Source organism: Eremothecium sinecaudum, chromosome II (genome assembly GCF_001548555.1).
Source record: "Eremothecium sinecaudum strain ATCC 58844 chromosome II, complete sequence".
In the NCBI taxonomy this organism is placed as follows: Eukaryota; Fungi; Ascomycota; class Saccharomycetes; order Saccharomycetales; family Saccharomycetaceae; genus Eremothecium; species Eremothecium sinecaudum.
Genome location: NC_030893.1, coordinates 928,552 through 947,643, shown reverse-complemented (window position 1 = coordinate 947,643; position 19,092 = coordinate 928,552). Strand labels below are relative to the sequence as shown.

The window sequence follows — 19,092 nt, the reverse complement described above, 5'->3', positions numbered from 1 at the left end:
ATCGTCACTTCGTGAAGCTAAGTAGGTATTTACAAATCGCGATGAGCTTTTTCTTTTTATTTACATAATTGGAAAAATTTATGGTTAAACTCCATTCATGTACAGCGCTTTCGAACGCATTTCGAACGCATTGATCACAAGCAGCGGACTATTTTATGTCGGTTAATGATTACTATTGGAGTTTTAAATAAAATAGTTACGCCTAAGTGCCACATTAGATGTTGGTTTGGTCCTTCTGGTTCCAGAGTAGCTGGTGAGCGCTTTTATTCACTACTTCCTCCAAAATCTAAATTACATTCAAGAACCGCGGATGAACATCTATCAGGGGGAAATAATTTTTTAGTTCTAAAACCCCAACAGACTGGTATGTTAAACCCCCGGCCTACCCCATCTTATTTTAAAAATGTACCCCAGAAATTAAGTGTTCTACATGGCGTTGAGATGGAGACTAGTTACCAGATACCGCATAGTGGAGCAAAAAACACTAAAAAGAGAAAGAGTGGACAGAAGTCATTTGATGTACTAGAAGAAATTGAAAGTCAGAGGGCTACGTTAATGGTTTACAAGAGCTCTGTATCAAAAGAACAGGTTATGAAATCAATATATGATTTGAAGCCAGCTGATTCTGCATTGGAAATGTCTAAGAAGAGATATGAGCAACTCCGTAATTCTCTGACAGAAGCTTACTCAGTACAGCAGTTGAATCAATATTGCAAGAAATACTATCATTACTCGCCCCGGATTCCGAAGAAGCAATTGGTAACATTGATATTGGATGAGTTTTGGCAATGCAAGGTGAATGAATCAATCGAAGAGACCGAAGATCTCATTGTAGAGCATGTGATTGACATTCAGAAACGAGATATGCATCTACTTCTAATGACTGATAATGGTAAGATCCTACAGAATCTAGCAAGACTGGGTGCCACTATTACAGTTGCTGTAGTTGAAAACAAACTTGTAGTGCGTGCCACGAAGCCAATTATACGATATGTTGAAGTTTCTATTGCTAAGATTTTGGAAAATATTAAGTCTGAAATAATATCGCTTATAGACTTCCGGAAAGAATACTGTGATGTGAACTCAGAGCATAAAGTGCTATCTTTGTCTGAATTAACCACTCTGATACAAAAAGAGGGTGGAGTGTATTTTGAGGAGTTGGTCAATGAGAACAGGAAAGGCATTTTTAAAGTTAGCGCTTTGGCAGAAAGAAAGCTTTTAAATAGCAAGAACTTATTATTATGGGCTATGGATTACAAACCTCAGACAACACAGGATAGATTGTTGTATAGGATGCACCATAATGCGATCTACACTAAATATCCTGTATCAAATAAGGAATGGTTTGATTGGACAACCAAGTCCAAAATGTGGTATAGAATTCAAACTGAAGAGCCTAGGGGCTCATTTAAAGTTCCTGATAGTCCATCTTCGCCTTCGGACATTACGTTACCGGATCAAATACTGACCACAATATACGATTTTATAATGAAGGTAGAACCCAGCAGTGTTGCAAAAGTGAAGAACGCTTTTAATCCATTTAAAGGTATCAGTATTAGTCTTGGCCAAGTACTAACCAATAGCTCTGATTCGAAGTATATTTTTCAACCGCAAATGCAGAAATTCAGTTCTGACATCGAAAAACTGCCATTATATCACGGGTTAGAAGATGATAACGACCTATTTGCTGTTGATCATCACGATTACCTTGTTCAGCTTAAGTTTGTTCCAAAGCTATCAGCCTTTGACTTTAAATTTAATATCCCTCCAATCGAACTATGGTTTTCCTTGGATGATTTCGATAATATACGGAAAGAAACCATCCGATGTGTTTTGCACAATGAAGAACGTTCGTTCTTGTTACAAACCCCTGATATACCGTTCGACTATAAGATTACGATGGACAAGACCTCGGAATTAATCCCTCTAGAACAGGCGGACATACTGCAATGGATTAAAACTTACCAGCCAGGCCTAAATGATTACTTAGATAACTTGACGATAAAATTTGGTGCTCTTATGGGCAAGAAACTGGTGCTGCCGCCGGAGATGTCCATTAAACTGGAATTGGAGGATGGAACTTCGGCTACGGTAGATTACCAGTTCATTACAATGTATCATCGCAGGGTGCTAAATCTAAAATACAAGGATAAATACCTAGTACATCACAATACGGTAAATGGAGGTAAGCTTGGCGGTAGTTACGAGCAGTTATATTTTGCTTGTGAAGAGTTGCCTGAAGAAAATGATCTGAAGCAGTTTATTATAGACGTAATGGAAGTTTCATAACTTATATATATATATATATATATATATATATATCTTCAACATTTAATATTAACAATACCAATCTTTAACCTAACTAATCTTATCTTGAAACCCTTTTCATAAAATCGCGATGGTACTCACTTCTGCTTAGATCGTTCAGGTATTTTAACCGGTTCTCTGCTGTCACCTGAGAATCCCCATTACTCTTCTTTTGTGCGCCAAACACGGTGTTAGACCTCCAGCTCTTCACCGCAGAGACTTGTTTGGGTTCCTGAACAGATGAAGCCTCTACTGCTAATTTTTGATGGGACTCATTTAGCTCTCTAGCCCTTCTAATTGCCTCTAGCCCTTCTCGTAGCTCTTCCTCATCATCACTACTGCTGCTATATGTACTATCATATTCATCATCCTCTGAACTTTCTCTATCGTTGTTACTATTATTCTCTTCATCGAAATCAACCTTATCCGTCTTTATAATCTCCCGTGCGCCAGAAACTAAACTAGAAGCATCTGACGTAGCCGGCTTCACCTTCCTGCGTTTTATCTTAGTGTGTCCAGGAAGCAACCTTGCATGTTTAGCACCTGTTGGAACCTGCTCGGGTGCATATTTCCCCCCACTTCTTGCCTCTAGCTGAGGTCTATGAGAAGTCGTCATAGCGAAAAGCTAGGATTCCAAGAATAACTTGGTATATTTCTATATTTTACGAAGATGGCTTTCCTTTTGCTAAGGAACCCCATGCGCGGATAGAAACTGTTAAAACTCCTTGACCTAATTTTCTCCCTCAACAACAAACAATTTACAATCGCAAGATTCTGTCCTGAATTCCAGCTAAGAGGATAGGACAATTGGCATTATTTTTGAGCATTTGCTAACATTTAGTGCTTCAAGAGTTAGCAATATGCAAGAGGATAAGCAACACGTTCATCGTGTTAGTAGTGATTGCAGCGATGAAGATTACAGTAACACCGTTGGCTACATATCTATGAAAGATTATGCGTACGATGAGTCTCATGTACTTCATTCCGGCTACTTCCAGCATATCAATAGTAACAACAATGGCATGCCTCCAAATAATCCAGATTTTAATATTTACAATGAACACTATATGTATAATTATTATAACCACAATGATCATGGCGATGAAATAGAGGGCGGATATAACAACCGCACAGAAGTTGATGAAGATGAGGTAACAGATGAGAAGCGACAGAGCATAATACTGCCTAATGAATATGTGGTGAATAGGAAGGCTATTGCCTTGTATGATTTTGTGCCTGAAAATGACAACGAGCTAATGTTGAAAGAAGGAGACGTGGTATACATCAGCTATAAACATGCACAAGGTTGGCTAGTGGCAGAAAACTATATGAAGACTAGGACTGGGTTAGTACCAGAAGAATACGTATCTATTTTTGAGGATTATGAGGAATCCGAGGCCGATGATCGAGTCGGAGACCAATATGAAAGCGGGCAAGCAAGGCCCCATTATCTTACACATATGATTACTGAAAGTCTTACAGCAGCAGCGAAGCAGTCTTCCCAAAAGATTTCAGAGGATAGCGAGTGGGAAGATATTGACGAGGAAGAGGAACAAGAAGCTTCATCTGAGGGACAGAATGATATCAGAATGGGCCTAATTGATATAGAAAGTTCCATGAAGGACAAACTGACCTTATCATAAGTGTCTGCCTGCATTAAATAGTACTTTTGGCATTTTGGCCACTGTAAAATTAATGGCAGGAGTACAGGTTTTTTCTCGCTTTGCGATTAAGCGTGGTTTTGTTTATTTTGTCCTATCATGAATACTAGAACCCATCTTTTTAATCATAATGACATTTTATATTAACTGTTACTAAATATATATATTACACAGCGGATGCAAAAAGTTTTACTATTACCGAGTAATTGAAAAAGTCCAATAAGTAAGGATTATTCTTCTATCGTGTTTAGGTCCAGCTCGTCCTGTTCGTTAATATCATCTCCATGCTTAACCTTGATTAGCTCTTTAACATCTACAGACCCTCCTAGTTCCACGAGAAGAGAATGCGCACCTTGTATTAATTCTTGGGAAACTTCATCTTCGGGATCGCAATTTTCTCCTAGCTTCAACGCAAACGACAATGCAATACGGGCATCATGAATACTCTCTTGCAAAGCTTCGCTAGTCAACTCAAGCGGCAAATCCTGAAACTTTTGATTAAATTCGTATACATTTGCTGGTGAAATATCGATCGTCGGATTTTGAATTTTAAACAGATCTAATTTACATGTCAAATAGTATATGAAGCCTTCCAAATAGTACGCTTCGATGTTATCTTCGTCTAGATCCTTTACAGCGAACAAAATCTGGATTGCATTATCATATAATCCCAATTCAACACTCATCTTAGCCAAGGACAGCAAAGGTTGCAATAGCTCGATATAATCTGCATGTAATTTTGGGTTATCAATAGAGATTTCTCCCTTCAATGCCTGTTCCATCATCTTCTTCTTTTGTTGAAAAAACTCCCATGCCTTGGTGAGAGCGGTAGCGGCTTCGGCAATATTCTGCTGAGATATTCTTATAGATCCTAACATTGACCAAGCTTCTGGCGACTTGCCTTCAGATATTTCCAGCGCCTTTGTAATTGCTTCCTCACATTGTGATTCAGCATCGGCCTCCATACACAAGTCAGTCATCCATATTTCAATCATGGATAAGAGACCTGAAATGACCATATCGACTTGGTCTTGGGGAATTCTGGCTTCGTAAATCCTATAAATATTTTCAATTCCCTTTCTTATAGTATGGACCCCATCTATACCACCTATTATTTGACCTAGAGTAAAAAATTTCCCGCAACCACCAATTTTACCAGTTGAATCCAACTCACAAGCTTTAATTAATAAGGAATAGGCCTTTTCTATTTTTCCATCTTCCAAATAGATATCAGCATACACTTCTAAGAGTGGAATGTTATTGGCATTTTCATTCTGTAAGAATTTCTTATACGGTTTAAGCACTTTCAAAGCTTGCTTAAAATCATTCATGGAGATAAAACTCCTTGCCTGACGAATAACATCTTCCAAAGCCATACTGGTTTCACAATACAGGCCAGTATCTAAACTTCTTTGCTGGTTTTTATTCTTAGTAGCTTCTATGTAACTCATCGCCAATTGTGCACATGGAATAAGTCTGGAGTAAGTTTTTCAATCAAACGTATACAATGATATAAAGGTTCTTGACATCTTCCCCGGTATATAGTGAGTAGTTTGTCAAAAACGCTACCATTGGTACCAACAACAGTTCATTCACTTTGTAAGATTGTTGTAAACTTCTTCATTGAATGAGAGAAAAAGAGTATGGTAAATTCTTTGCAGCACCCAATACACTATATTAGATAAGCCATTTGCGTAGCTTCTATAGTAAAGGGCGTCGGAGACATGGTATTTAGTGTCAATACATTTTCGTAACAAGAAGTTGCTATGATAACACACAAGTAGATTTGAATCATTGATACTAAACTTGTATACGTTATTGTATATCTTAAATGTTTGTTAATTACACTAATATTATGTATTAAATAACAGTTCACAGAGCTAAGACACCTATAAATCGAAACTCGCTATTGAGACTACACCACATTTAAATGCATGAAAAATAAATATAGTATTTCAAAATATTGCTTAAAGTCATTTTCTCACAGTAGGGGTCCTGATATCAGCAGTTGTTTGTCCAACAACTGGTGGGATTTCTTCATCATCATCATCTCTTGGAGCGGAATATTCACCAAGGGCGGTTAATCTCCTCGCTCTTTCAATCGCCGTTTCTTTTTCCTCTTCATCATGTCCCTCTTCCTCCTCATCCTCCTCATCCTCATCCTCCTCATCCTCATCATCCTCTGATTCTTCAGAGGCTTCAGTAATTTCTTTTGATTGAAAATGTTTAGACTTCAAAGGCGTAATGTCCCCTTCATCTTCATTATCTTTTTCACTGCGGTTCTCGCCTGAACTTGTATGAATAGAGGGGACTGGCGTTAGCTTAGGATGCTCGGTGGTACTTAACACTTGGGCATCCGAGGTAAGCGTTTTATCTGCAGCTGCAACAGAACTAGGGGCTTGTAGTTGCTGAGCCTTACTAGTTGATTTTCCGAGGCCTACAACTGAAAGAGCCTTCGAAACTACACTAGAACTTCTTTTTTTAGTCTGGGAAGCCTTGTCTGAATTATGTGTATTAATACGATAACGTCTTAGTACTTCACCATCCTCATTCTCTATAATCAAGACGTCATTAACCCTGTAGGCATGATATTTAGCGCCTCTTTCATCGTCTACGAGAGTAGATCTCCTAAAGAATGGAGGTGACATGAGTCTACGGAGACTGTTCCTCCGCTCTGTGGACGGCATGGAAGACATATCTGCACTGCTTCCTTCTTCCAAATCTCTATCACTATCATACATTTTTGTATGAGCAACTATCTCACCTCTTCTATTTTCAAGAATTATTGAATTACCCTCTTGGTATGCAATAGTGGGTTGTTGGTCATCATCATCAGGGGTGCTGCTAGGTCCTTTGTAATCATATTCATTGGACGAACTGTTACTGTACTTAGGAAATTCGATTTCATCATAGGTCTGCTCTGGAGTTAGTTTCTGTTCTCCGCCACGTCTTGTTGAGTGATGCAACGAATTTGGAGGTGTAATTTTCTGGTTTTGTTCTAAGAGCTGTTCAATAGAACAAGAATGAGAATGAGTAGGAGATATTTTATCTTTACTATCCACTGAAAGCTTCTCATCGAAAAGATGTCTATCATCTCTAGTTAATGCAAATGCTGCGGCTTTAGCTTGTCTTTCGCGGGCTAACCTTTCCTCTTTTAAATCTGTTACTTCTTCTTGTTCGTAGTCGCTACGTCTCGAAGCAGTTCCAAACAAATCTTTTGCCTTTCTCCTTTTTACCTTCTGTTTTCTCTTTCTCATACCGCCTGCAGGTTTTGCTGGCACACCGCTTGTTTCAATAGTTTGAGACTTCTGTATGTTATCTGGGGGCGCTAATGTGTCAATGCGATGCAACGAGAATGAACGTCCACTTTTATCCAACCCAGGTAACCTTTGCATCCATGCAGAACTACGATTATTACCATTTGTGGTCTGAGTAGTGAATGACTTTGTCAAAGTTATCGTATTTAGATGACGACCCAAAGTAATCACCGCAACGGATGAACCATGAACAATTATTGAAGTAACAATCAAAAAGCAGACAATTGGCCATACACAGGCAATCAACTGCCAATGCTCCGTCCCATGGGCAGGCAATTCTTTTAATGGAGTTTCCTCACCGGTTGCATGTCCCTCTAATTCAGCTCTAGCCAAAATTGCGGCGAAAATAGCACCAACACCAATTGGTCCAAAATGACCTACGAATAGTGCTTCTCTCCAAGATTTGATATCTGGAATGAGGCCCTTAAAAAATAATACAGCCGGAATTCTACGCAATGTTATCACGACGACGGCAAGGAGAATTAACCTCCAAACAGTTGTACCAATCAGAGGGTCGTTAAATTGCTTCCATGGAATAATTGCCCCAAAGTAAACAAAATACGCTAAATTTAATAGTAGATCAATAACCGTGGAAACCTTACTCTCCTCAGTTTTTTTAGCAAACCAACCATCCCATGCAAATGTAGCACCAGCTGCAAATGACACTAATAAATCATCAACCCCTAATATGGAGCCAAAGCCAGCGCACATCGTAGCCAAAACAACATAGAAAGCTAGGAAAGATTCACGATCAATAATTTTCTTACCTTCTGTATACCTTATCGCCCTTCTACCAGCATAGCCAATAACAATACCCAAGAAACACCCAAATACACATTCATATAGTATAGTAACACAAAACCAATCTTTCAGTATTTTACGCCCATCTTTTGGATAAACAACTAAATTAAAGGACAAGTAAATAAATGGGAATGCCATCCCATCATTACAGCCTGATTCGGCAGATAGCAAATTTCTTAAATGCCCAGGTACTCTTTCTGCAAACTTACCAGAGACAACAGACTGAGCTAGGATAGGGTCAGTAGCAGTAATGCAAGCAGAAATCAATAAACTGGAAGAAAAATTCAATCCCGGGATTAAGAGCCAAATGAACAATCCTATAATCAACCAACCTGTAGTCATGACCGGAACCAACAACATAGTTACGGATAACCAATGTTTCAACATATATTTCTTAGGTAGTTCTACTGCCACAGCAAAAATTTGGAGGCATAAAACCATCCTTGAGATCTCTAAAGTAATAGCATCCGTGTTACCCCATTCAGTAGGGTCAAACCAATTCAAACAATGAGGACCAACGATTAATCCAAATATAACCGCACATGTAGACTCCCCAATGTAAAGTTTTTCCTTAACGAAAAGAGAAACCAATGAAAAGATACATGAGAAAACACCTATGCATGCATATCCAACATGGGCTTTTGATACCTATATAACCACCATAGTTAGTAAATCCTTCTAAACATTAAAGTACAACATCTATTAACCGATCAAGTTCGTTAAACTGCATGTATTATATCACATTTAATGATACTAAAAAATTAAGTCTCATAATTAGCAATACCACAAGACGGATATTAAACTCATTATAAAACTGACAAATCAGCAGTGATATTGTAATGAGTAGCAACATAGAGTACATACATCAAGGTGCGACCAAACTGCCATTTCGATGCATGTGTATAAATATATTAGTTGAAGTACGTAAAGTTGATGCCTGTATTCTGACACATTCTTTTTCTATTTTTTAGAATATTAACACTCTGTGTCTGCCAAATTTATCAACAACACAGGGTAACGTAAAGTACAACTACGAAGCCTCATACAGAAGTGTATAACAAAGAGTAAACTGAGAAATTATATGACGGTTTAGGGAATTACAAATTAGAATCTATCATAAATTTAATAGCAGCTGGTATTGTGTGACCCTTAAAGTTTTTTCTTTTGCAGGACTGATGAGATTTAACTCATCATCGTTTCAGCTTATCCTTAACGCTTGCAATCAAGCCTCTAAGCTCTTGCATACTATCTGATTCATTAACAGAAGCGTTTAGCGCATCGTATGGGCGGGGTTTATAACTTTGCCGATTTTCCATGCTTAGAGCAGGAGCGTCTGTTGAGGTTATTGCATTGGCCTTGCTAGTGTCTAATTGCGCTTTGAAGCTACCAGTCTTGTCAGGAAGCTTTCGCAGTTTATTTGGCGGTGGTGTTTCCAGAATGATCTTCTCAATTGGAGTCATGAGCAGCGGCGCGAACGTTATGTTTGACAGGCCGCTTGTATTTGCGGTGCCTGTAATTGGCACACCTGAACTTCCCGCAACTGCAACGGAAGGTGTTTGCAGTAGCCATTTGTTGTGGGAAGAATGATGCTGAGGTCGTACCTGACTGGGGGTACCATAAGTGGCGATAGGGACTGGAAGGTGTTTTATTTTTGCCGCTAGATGGGAAGATTGTGATGGTAATGATGCCATTGGAGATTCAGACAAGGATTTTCTATGAGGTAACACATTCATTGGAGTTTTAAACTTACCTTTATTTTTTTCTGATAATAATACAGGTAGTTTCTTAACTTTAAATTTCGGAGAAGCACTTATGTGGTTTTGAAGATGTGCATACAAACTCTTCTTGCTTTTGTAGTTTTCATGCTTCTGCTTTTCCAATTGCAGAGCCTTATTGAGCCTTTCATCGATTGTATTAGAGGGCTCTGGAAAGTTTGAAATAGCACTTCCTCCTGCACCAGCCAAATTTCTCTTTAAAATGGACTTGTTATATTCTCCACGTTCTGTCAGCTGAAACTTGAACTTGTCTGCAATTGTTACTAGGCTTTTAACTAAAGTTTCATCTGGTCTGTCATTATTCATCATTGCAATTTCAATAGATTGAATAACACTTCCAAATAATTTTCTTATAGTATTCAATTTCAAATATTTTGCTATGTCACGGTCACTCCAGTGACTTCCAGTAGACGACCAATAAACAAGTAAGATGCAAAATTTATAATCCGTATTCAGAGAAATCCCATGAACTAATTCAACTAACTTCTCTCCATCTTGTTTTAACCTCATTTCTAAATCATATATGTCTAAATCAGTGACACCTGTATTAAAAATTAACAGTTGCAAATGTTTGAAATCGCTTGGATGATAGTCATTGCCCAACTTAACGACGGATAGTTTAAAGTCTGAAGTCGATACATCAAACCTAGGTTGTGAATTGAGGGAAAACTTATTCAAAAGCCACGATCCCGATACCGAACTCCAAGTTCTAGCATACACATATAGACTCAGCTCATTCTTACATCCAGAAAAGCCATCTGATAATACCGAGTGATCTACATCTTCGTTATGAGCTGCAATCATGCTACAATAGTTTCTGACTAGATCTATTGGTTGCCACAATAAAGTATTCTTACGAACAGGTGTATTGAAATGGTTTGTTTCTGGTGCAACAGGAGTATCAATCCAAGTTCTCGGTGTTCGCAGAAAAGAAGAGTTACCATGAAAGGCTGATGCTGATGAATTGTTAACATCAGAGGTACGAGGCCGTTTCAAAACCGGAATTCCCAATTGTTTACCTACTTGCAATAGCTCCTCCTTGCGCTTTTTTTTTAACTCACGTTCTGATTTCCTAGCCTCATATTGAAGTTTCCAAGCAGTAATACAGGATTTTAGCACATTCTTCTCGTGAAATAAGTCAGCTCTAGTTTCAGAATATATAAAAAATAAGGTCTCATGAATAAATGCTTTGAATAGATCATTTGATAATGTTTTAAGTCTTCGCTCCCTCTTTGCGATATTATCGAATTCATCCTTGATAACATCGGAAACTTTATCGTTCACAATAGATCTAATCAAGTTATCAGAAATCTGCAGAATTGGTAGCTGCTTCTTCTTTTTTGGCTCAGTCGGTATATTTGGTGTTTTGGTTTCAGTCTTTATTGATTCTTCAGAAATATTTGACTTTAGATTAAAATCTTGTATTCTTAACGGCGCTTGGTTTCGCATTAATTTTAGTTCATTGGATTTCTTAAACTCCTCATTTTTTTTTTTGGATTCATTTATATTTACCTCCTGAATTGTGTTTTTACTGCCTTGTACATATGCTGTAAACGATCCAAGTCTTGGAGGTACGATGGGAGTGGCGGGAGTAGAAAATAGAGTTGATACTGTTACATTGATATCATTAGGTGGTTTATTGGAATGCCTTATCGCATCGTCCTTCTTTCCAGCAGCATGGACAACTTGCGATTGCAATATAGGATTATTAGCACTGCCATTGGAAGCCATTATGTTGCCCTTGTTAAATACGTTAGCGCACATGGGTGAAGGAGTCATAGATTTGTGCTCAAAATCAGGATTTATTTCAACTGCCGGTAATTTTGACATAGTACCGTTTACATGGATACCCAAAATGTCGTTGTTTGGTTTTCCAGAATTAATTAAATCAATGTATGTTGTACGCTTTAGTTTGTCCTCAACACATTTGAGACATGCTTGCTTTAAAGGTTTTCTCTCTGTAATTAGATGAGAATGATACTTTAAACTTTTTAATGAAATACCATTTTCATACATTCCTATTGCATAGTAATTGCAAAAAGTTGTTAACTCGTCTAAATCGTTGAATAATAGCTCTTCCAAAAAATATGAAAATGGTATATTCTTATGCTTCTTAGAAACAGTCATTGAGAGAGATTTTATAGCATAAAACCTAATTTCGTTGACGTAAACTTCAAGGAAAGAGCTCATTAAAAATGGAACATTAGGAGATTTAATTAACTGGAAAAATCTGCGATATAAGTGAAGACAGTTCTCCGTTTTAACGTGCCCTCTTTCAATATATGAAGTATTGGATATAATACGGCGAAAGCAGATGGCTAGTTGAACGATCTCATCATGAAATATATGTCTTGGTAGTCCCTGAATCATTTTATCGTATTCAGGATCTCTGATTTTACTCAAAAATGCGTACGCTCTGAATTCCGCTTCATTAGGACAGCTTCCCCCTCGTATCCTAACCTCATCGTATATTTCGGATAGTGTGATCAGCGCTTTATTTAACTGTTCCAACTCTTGTTGTCTGCTGTACTCTATATCTGCCTTCGCCATAACGTGTAGAATAAGCAAATGAATACGGACAATACGTTCATTACAGTCAACTGCTTCAGGTCCGCTGTAGTTTTGATATGTAAAGTCCTGTCTGATAGATCTCATCCTATCCCATAAAAAGCTTTCACAATCCGGTAGTAGCTGAACGATATTTGCCACAATATAGTCTAAGGTTTTCACCAAAACATGAGGAGGTCTAACATCTGATGGAAGAGGAGGAGCAGCAGCAGCAGCTGGGCGGGCAAATACCTTTATGGCCTTAAACCTAGAAATTTTTTTGTCCGTTGGATTATCCTTCTCATAGCGCACTACGTTATTTTCAACACTTCTTCTTGCTCTTTCAAATATGGGACACATATCTTCGCAAGTGCCTTGAAAAACAATTGCATCATTCAAATCTTTCGCTAAATCAGCCCTATCTACTAGGCCTTTCTGTTCCATTATTTTCCTTTCCACATCTCGGATTTTCTTTAACGCTTCCCATAACTCTGTAACATCGCTAATAGAGTTTTCTAGGCTCAACATCTTTTTTTGATTTGCAGCATCCCAAGGATCCTTGGTAAAGTTTGTGCTGGTAATGATGGGTGATTGCTGTATCAAATACCGCGGTAACTCCCTGTCTTTGTGACTAAAATTACGGAAGCCAATGCTAGATGGGTCTCGCTCGATTAATAGCGGACCAGTTTTGATGTTCTGTTCCTGAGTTAACCTTGGAATCATCCTTTTACTTTCTTTCGCTATAGGCATTACAATCTTATCTTCTTGTCTATATACAGACGCTAGTTGTTCAGTCCTTTGTTGCTCTTTGTTACTGATTCCAAACTTAAGCTTTTGGGATTTATTCGTAAAGTTCTTATCAGAATCCTTGAAGGACTTCTTTTTAAAAGCATTAGTAAAGGGATTCAGAGACCCAACGGATGCCATACTCGCAATGCTAACTCCTGTGTAAGTAAAGGTCCCTACTCTCCTTTACAATGGAGAGGTGTAAGTGCGAACTTTCTCCGAAATATTTGGTTTTTGTTTTGAGTTAAAAATTAGAATTAAAGATTCGCATCAGCGACCAGTATTTAAACTACAAGGTAATATAATAGACCGCGAATCGTGATTTCTGGAGCTGACTGTTCACTAAGTGATGGCATTTCAACTCGTATTTTATAGTTACAGTTTCAAGAAAGCACTGTAGAACGTCTTGGGTTCGAAGTTGAACTACTATTAGGGCTGCAGCTTTAATATCCTTCATATTTACGTACCAATGGAGTAACTTGCTTAAAGTAGCAACAAAAGGAGTAATGAGATATTCGTTGTATATAACATCGAACGCTGTGATGTATACACTATTACATCCTTCTTCTGGTAAGAGCACATTGTCTATGGTGATCTTTGGATTGCAGAAAATTTCCCAGTCTAGTGCTAATATCTCCAAATTGCAAAGTAATTCCGTTTTCCTGAAAGTATTTAAGGCTGAATTAGACTGAGAAATGATCCTACGTCTTCGTACTTGTTCTTTATTATTTAATAGGTTTTCTGTTAATTTCTTTATGATGCCTTTCTGATCTGTAACCACATACTTTCTCACATAATTAGCCAATATAGTAGCCATAACGCCCGATACACCTGAACCTAATTCAATAATGCATGTATTTTTATCCCCCGTAAAAAGAGGATCTATTTTCAGGCTAACGCAGTTCTCACTTTCAAGTAAATTGGCCTCTCCCCCATTGCGCAGGACTTCGGCGTCATCGTCATATAGCAGCCATTTAATAAAAAAAGGCGTACTATTCCAAAGAACATACCCAGTAGTGGAGTTATTATTATCCTTGGAAGAATTTAGAGAGGTTAAAGATTGCCTAACTTGTAGACTGTAGTTGTCGTAGAAGTCATTAATATTATCTCGGGATATCTCTAACTGAACTGTAGTTGTATCTCTTGCAACAATTCCCAGATTTTGATCTAGTTCATCAATATAGGCTTCCAATTCCATATATCTCTCGAACACATGGATATAAATGCTTTCATCATTTAGCGAGTGAAATGCTAGCTTATCATTCATGCTATCGTTAATTAATTATAGTTAGCGGAAGTCTTTCGTATTCTGAGTGCAGCTTTTTTACTACTACGTTTTACTAAAAGAACTATATAATAGTAAAAAATTTAAAGCATGTTCTTAGCTAAAAGCAATTCAGCAATCAAGATACCGGCACCTGCTGCACCAATTATAGTATTGTGAGATAGAACCACCATCTTAAAATCTAGAACTGGGTCTTCTCTAATCCTACCAACGGATACACCGTAGCCATTGTCTCTGTTCCTGTCTAATCTTGGCTGTGGTCTATCATTTTGTTCTAGTACATGAATAGCTCGTTTAGGTGCCGAATGACATCCAAGTTTTGTAGCTTCACAAACATAATCTTTTAGACATTGCTTAACATCTTGTAAAGATGGAGCGGGCCTTTGCTTGAATTTCAAAGATATACATTCTGTGTGACCATCAGAAACAGCAACTCTGTTACACTGCGCAGATACCTTGAGTTCATCACCAGAAAGTAAGTTTACAGTAGTTCTAGTTTCATTTAAAGGTGCTAAAATTTTTTTTGTTTCCCATTCAATCTTATCTTCTTCTCCACCAATATAAGGAACGATGTTATCTAGCATATCAATACCTGATACACCTGGAGAGAAACCGGCACCGGAAATGGCTTGTAGAGTAGTTGTGGTTACTGCTTCAAGAGGACCGAAACGATCAACTAATGGTTTGAGTGGAGCCACAAGGCCAGCGGTGGAGCAGTTTGAAATACAGACAATAAAACCAGGTCTAGGCTTACCATATGCGTGAGCTTCAGCAAGTTTATTAGAAACAATATCTAAATGGTCTGAGTTGACGATTGGGACAATAAGTGGCACGTCAGATTCTCGTCTATAATTTTTCGCATTTGAAACAACCACTAAACCTGCGTCACAGAAAGCCTTTTCAATAGGACCTGCATATTCAGCATCTAGACCAGAAAATACCACATCACAGTTCTTGAAATCATCTGGTTTGCATTCAGATACCATAAGACTTTTAGCAAACTCTGGTAGCAAATCGGTTTGCTTCCAATTAACCGCGTCTTCATACTTTTTACCAGCTGATCTTGCTGAGGCACCTAATACCTTCAGTTCGAAGTCGGGATGGTCAGCCAAAAGTAAAATGAATCTTTGGCCAACAGCGCCTGTTGCTCCTAAAACACCAGCAACCTTTTTAGCTGCCATCATTAACAATTATAGTTGTCCTTTGTTTCGTCCGGTTTATTAACATTACAGATTCTGATTCATTTTTCAACAAATAGATTCAGTTGAGCGCTTAACATATGTATGGGTGTGAGCAAGAGTTACGCAGCAAACCGAAGAAGAGCGGTAAGCCTGGTATTCAGTTCTAAAATCAGATTCGTAGTTTCTGTTACATGTTATTGTCTTATTTTACAACTATATTATACAACCTACGTGAATTAGTCCTGTAACTTAACGGGAAAATATCGCACCAAACAGAATTTAAGCAAGATTTCTGGTAATTCTTGGTTTATTTTCCAGTGCGAGCATTATCAATGTTCAGAATTGCTATCATTAGAGGATTCATCCTCGGATGAGGATTCGGAAGTTGCTGAGGAAGGTGATGCGGTATTCGAGGATGCTTCATTTTCAGCTGCATTTTCAGCTGCATTTTCAGCTGCATGCAAAATATTTTCCTCGTCGTTAAATTTGCGCTTTATACCACCTCCTGGAGTCTTGATGATACTGTCATGTTCGGACTGATCTTCATCCGTACCCTCCAAAATAGTTGGTGGCAGACCCTTAAAGTCTCGTTCTACCCTCTTTAACTGAGCCAATGCACTAGAAACAGTATTATCCTGTACATAATCGCTAGAAATACCACCAGAAGTAATTATACCCTGGTTATAAGTATTTTTTATATCTACAACAGACAGCACCTCCTTCTCTTCTATAAATTTGGACAAAAACTGCAATGTCTCGTCCTGACTGAGATGTTCAGGTTCACCTAGCACATGTAGTACAACTGGATGATTCAAAGTACTAGATATTGGTCTTCTGCCGCTCCTAATCATATTGAATGCTTATGTGCTATATTATCTCTTGCGATTGCTTCGCTTACCACTCTATAATGTTGTAGACGGAGCTTAAAAATTTACAAATCATTTATTGCAAAACTAAACTCACGTGACATTTTTAAATGTCATCAAAACCTACACAGGATCTAGGACCCACCCACCTGTTTGAACTGATAACAGTATGATGAGAAGGAATTGACTACTGGTTTACAATTTCATCGCTATCTAGGAAATGCCGTGATTAGGAAAAGGATCGCGACAGATTATTATGAATAGATTTATTGGTTTATTATCTCGGAATCTTGATCAATTATCCTGCAAATATCGGGCATACGATGATGATTTCGTCACTGTTTATCTAATAGAGGAGACATGAACCTGGTTATTACCCGATATAGACCATATTTCATAGTTGTCATAATAACTGATTTTCAACTAGAAAATCCTCCAAATTTTGAGTTTCAATAAACATGCGGGGTTTAAGCACAATAAGAAGTGCCTTACAGTTAAATCAATATCTGGGGTCTCATATAAAACATTTGGGCAAGAATGACTATCTATTTATGATTGGGTATCATGTCCTGTATAATCTAATAGAAGGTAGGCAACATATTGTAATCTAGCTTGTTTATATTCTTCTAAACTGTAACCATATATTGTTCACAACGTTGGTAATGTAATAAATACTGTTGTCAGTGTATTTTGGTTCTCGAGTCATTTATTATCTACATGAAGATTGCCTGGAGTAACCTATAGACAATACTATGACGCAGATCAACTAGGCGCTTATTTGTAATAAAACACTAAAAGTTTGCTGTTAATTACTGCTGTATCCTAAGAGTTTCCTATTCAAAACAGAGTCTATCACAAGCTCCCCTTAGAATAGCTATACTCAGTCTGATAACAAAAGACAGTTTCTAGTTTAACCGCAATCAGAGCTTTTTACAGTATGTGACCCAGATTTCTATGCCGATAGCCTTCTTGGATTTCAATGGAAATACGTTATCCCATCTTAGTAATCTTTGCTAGATCCTCATCTGATAGCAGTGCATAAAGTAAAAATTTATCATTATATGCAAACATCGAAAGACTTATAAATAGGTCAAAGGATATATTGTGGCGATATGGTAAAAATGTGAAGTCAATAGACCTCATATTCCTCAATTATGAGATTTTGTACTGTTGCTTGTTTACTAGCGTTTGCCCGATTGGGCTTCGCTTTTATAGTTCCCCGCGAGAACCAAAAAGAGAAATACCTTAAGGTAGACTTGGAAAAGTCTTGGGGTGAAACCTTTGAGAGTTCCACTAATGAAGGACCCGAGCATGCTTGGAAATTAGCAAAGCGTGCCGAAAACTATTTGTGGGTTGAGTATATCAACATGAATTACTTTTATGCAACAGAGCTGCAAATTGGTACGCCCCCTCAAAAAGTCGCCGCTCTTCTTGATACTGGATCTTCTGATCTGTGGGTCCCCGGCGCAAATGTGGATTGTAATCCTCAAAAATTCGAGATAAACTGCAAGAAATATGGCTCTTTCGATAAAACGGCCTCCACCTCATGGAGCGGAAATGGTTCCACCTTTTTTATTAGTTACGTTGACACTGCGTATGCTACCGGTGAACTTGGTGTGGATGTCATCTATTTAGAAGGGACCCGTATCGAGGGAATGTCATTCGGTGTAGCAGACCATGCAAATAAAACCATTGGAATTTTGGGGTTGGGGATGCCGGAGCTTGAGCTTACAAATTTCATGGAGCCTAGCTACCAATACGACAACTTACCGTCGCTTCTAAAGCGTCAAGGAATTATTGCCAGAAATGTCTACTCGATTTTTAATAACCTTCGTACCGAGCGGTCTGGTACTCTCATATTTGGTGGTATCGATCACAAAAAGTATACTGGACCATTAGTTACACTACCTGTGCTCAAAATGCGGAATGGTAAACACATAGACTTACAAACCACTGTGAACGGATTCGGAGTAAGTGATGACAACGACCTCAAACACACAATAACGGCCAGTGCATTCCCAGCTACGTTGGACACAGGTACAACCTTTATGGGCCTCGAAGAAAGTGTACTGAAGATTTTTATGGATGCTGTGGGTGCCTCCTGGAGGGGAAATATTGGTGCTTACGTGGGCCCTTGTCTGGATGATAAATTTGTAAACCCAACAATTGACTTTAACTTCGGTGGTTTGATGATCAACGTGCCATACGATGTCTTCGTTGTCCGTGGAGTTGTTGAAGGTGAATGTTTATACAATATCTTCGGGGTTGGGCGTCGCGCTTCACTTTTTGGGGATATAATCCTGAGCAGTCTTTATGTTGTATTTGATTTGGAAGAAAAAGAAATCTCTATCGCTCAAGCCGCTTACAATGAGGAAGAAGATATTGAGCCTATTATAACTAGCGTGCCTGGTGCTGTCAGGGCCCCTGGTTATGATCAGATATATGACTACAGCGTGCCAGTAGTCCCAGGCGGAGGCGATATTTACGAATGTGCTTGATTAGCATGAAAATTGAGGTGAGGAATCCAACATTTCTCTAAACTCAGAAGTTTTGAAATATTTATTTA

At 38.2% G+C, this 19,092-nt stretch overlaps 10 protein-coding genes across 10 annotated transcripts; 3 read left to right on the top strand and 7 right to left on the bottom strand.

Annotated features, from left to right (window-relative positions):
• Positions 1-165: 165 nt before the first annotated feature.
• Positions 166-2,289, top strand: SLS1 (Sls1p; the record flags this gene model as incomplete). The annotated part of the gene is made up of 1 exon (XM_018130501.1): positions 166-2,289. The coding sequence occupies one exon, from the start codon at positions 166-168 to the stop codon at positions 2,287-2,289; it is 2,124 nt and encodes a 707-aa protein (XP_017985990.1).
• A 79-nt stretch (positions 2,290-2,368) lies between these two features.
• Positions 2,369-2,923, bottom strand: CWC15 (U2-type spliceosomal complex subunit CWC15; the record flags this gene model as incomplete). The annotated part of the gene is made up of 1 exon (XM_018130500.1): positions 2,369-2,923. One exon carries the CDS (start codon positions 2,921-2,923, stop codon positions 2,369-2,371), a length of 555 nt encoding a protein of 184 aa, XP_017985989.1.
• Positions 2,924-3,167: 244 nt separating this feature from the next.
• Positions 3,168-3,950, top strand: NBP2 (adaptor protein NBP2; the record flags this gene model as incomplete). Its single annotated transcript, XM_018130499.1, has 1 exon — positions 3,168-3,950. One exon carries the CDS (start codon positions 3,168-3,170, stop codon positions 3,948-3,950), a length of 783 nt encoding a protein of 260 aa, XP_017985988.1.
• A 248-nt stretch (positions 3,951-4,198) lies between these two features.
• Positions 4,199-5,419, bottom strand: ACL4 (Acl4p; the record flags this gene model as incomplete). Its single annotated transcript, XM_018130498.1, has 1 exon — positions 4,199-5,419. One exon carries the CDS (start codon positions 5,417-5,419, stop codon positions 4,199-4,201), a length of 1,221 nt encoding a protein of 406 aa, XP_017985987.1.
• A 522-nt stretch (positions 5,420-5,941) lies between these two features.
• NHA1 (Nha1p) lies at positions 5,942-8,974 on the bottom strand (the record flags this gene model as incomplete). Its single annotated transcript, XM_018130497.1, has 2 exons — positions 5,942-8,734; positions 8,951-8,974. The coding sequence occupies 2 exons, from the start codon at positions 8,972-8,974 to the stop codon at positions 5,942-5,944; spliced, it is 2,817 nt and encodes a 938-aa protein (XP_017985986.1).
• Positions 8,975-9,276: 302 nt separating this feature from the next.
• SAC3 (Sac3p) lies at positions 9,277-13,335 on the bottom strand (the record flags this gene model as incomplete). Its single annotated transcript, XM_018130496.1, has 1 exon — positions 9,277-13,335. The coding sequence occupies one exon, from the start codon at positions 13,333-13,335 to the stop codon at positions 9,277-9,279; it is 4,059 nt and encodes a 1,352-aa protein (XP_017985985.1).
• Positions 13,336-13,483: 148 nt separating this feature from the next.
• On the bottom strand, positions 13,484-14,461 carry RKM5 (S-adenosylmethionine-dependent methyltransferase; the record flags this gene model as incomplete). The annotated part of the gene is made up of 1 exon (XM_018130495.1): positions 13,484-14,461. The coding sequence occupies one exon, from the start codon at positions 14,459-14,461 to the stop codon at positions 13,484-13,486; it is 978 nt and encodes a 325-aa protein (XP_017985984.1).
• A 101-nt stretch (positions 14,462-14,562) lies between these two features.
• HOM2 (aspartate-semialdehyde dehydrogenase) lies at positions 14,563-15,663 on the bottom strand (the record flags this gene model as incomplete). Its single annotated transcript, XM_018130494.1, has 1 exon — positions 14,563-15,663. The coding sequence occupies one exon, from the start codon at positions 15,661-15,663 to the stop codon at positions 14,563-14,565; it is 1,101 nt and encodes a 366-aa protein (XP_017985983.1).
• Positions 15,664-15,989: 326 nt separating this feature from the next.
• On the bottom strand, positions 15,990-16,511 carry RPA14 (DNA-directed RNA polymerase I subunit RPA14; the record flags this gene model as incomplete). The annotated part of the gene is made up of 1 exon (XM_018130493.1): positions 15,990-16,511. The coding sequence occupies one exon, from the start codon at positions 16,509-16,511 to the stop codon at positions 15,990-15,992; it is 522 nt and encodes a 173-aa protein (XP_017985982.1).
• A 1,169-nt stretch (positions 16,512-17,680) lies between these two features.
• On the top strand, positions 17,681-19,024 carry AW171_hschr2516 (pepsin-like aspartic protease; the record flags this gene model as incomplete). The annotated part of the gene is made up of 1 exon (XM_018130492.1): positions 17,681-19,024. One exon carries the CDS (start codon positions 17,681-17,683, stop codon positions 19,022-19,024), a length of 1,344 nt encoding a protein of 447 aa, XP_017985981.1.
• Positions 19,025-19,092: the final 68 nt, after the last annotated feature.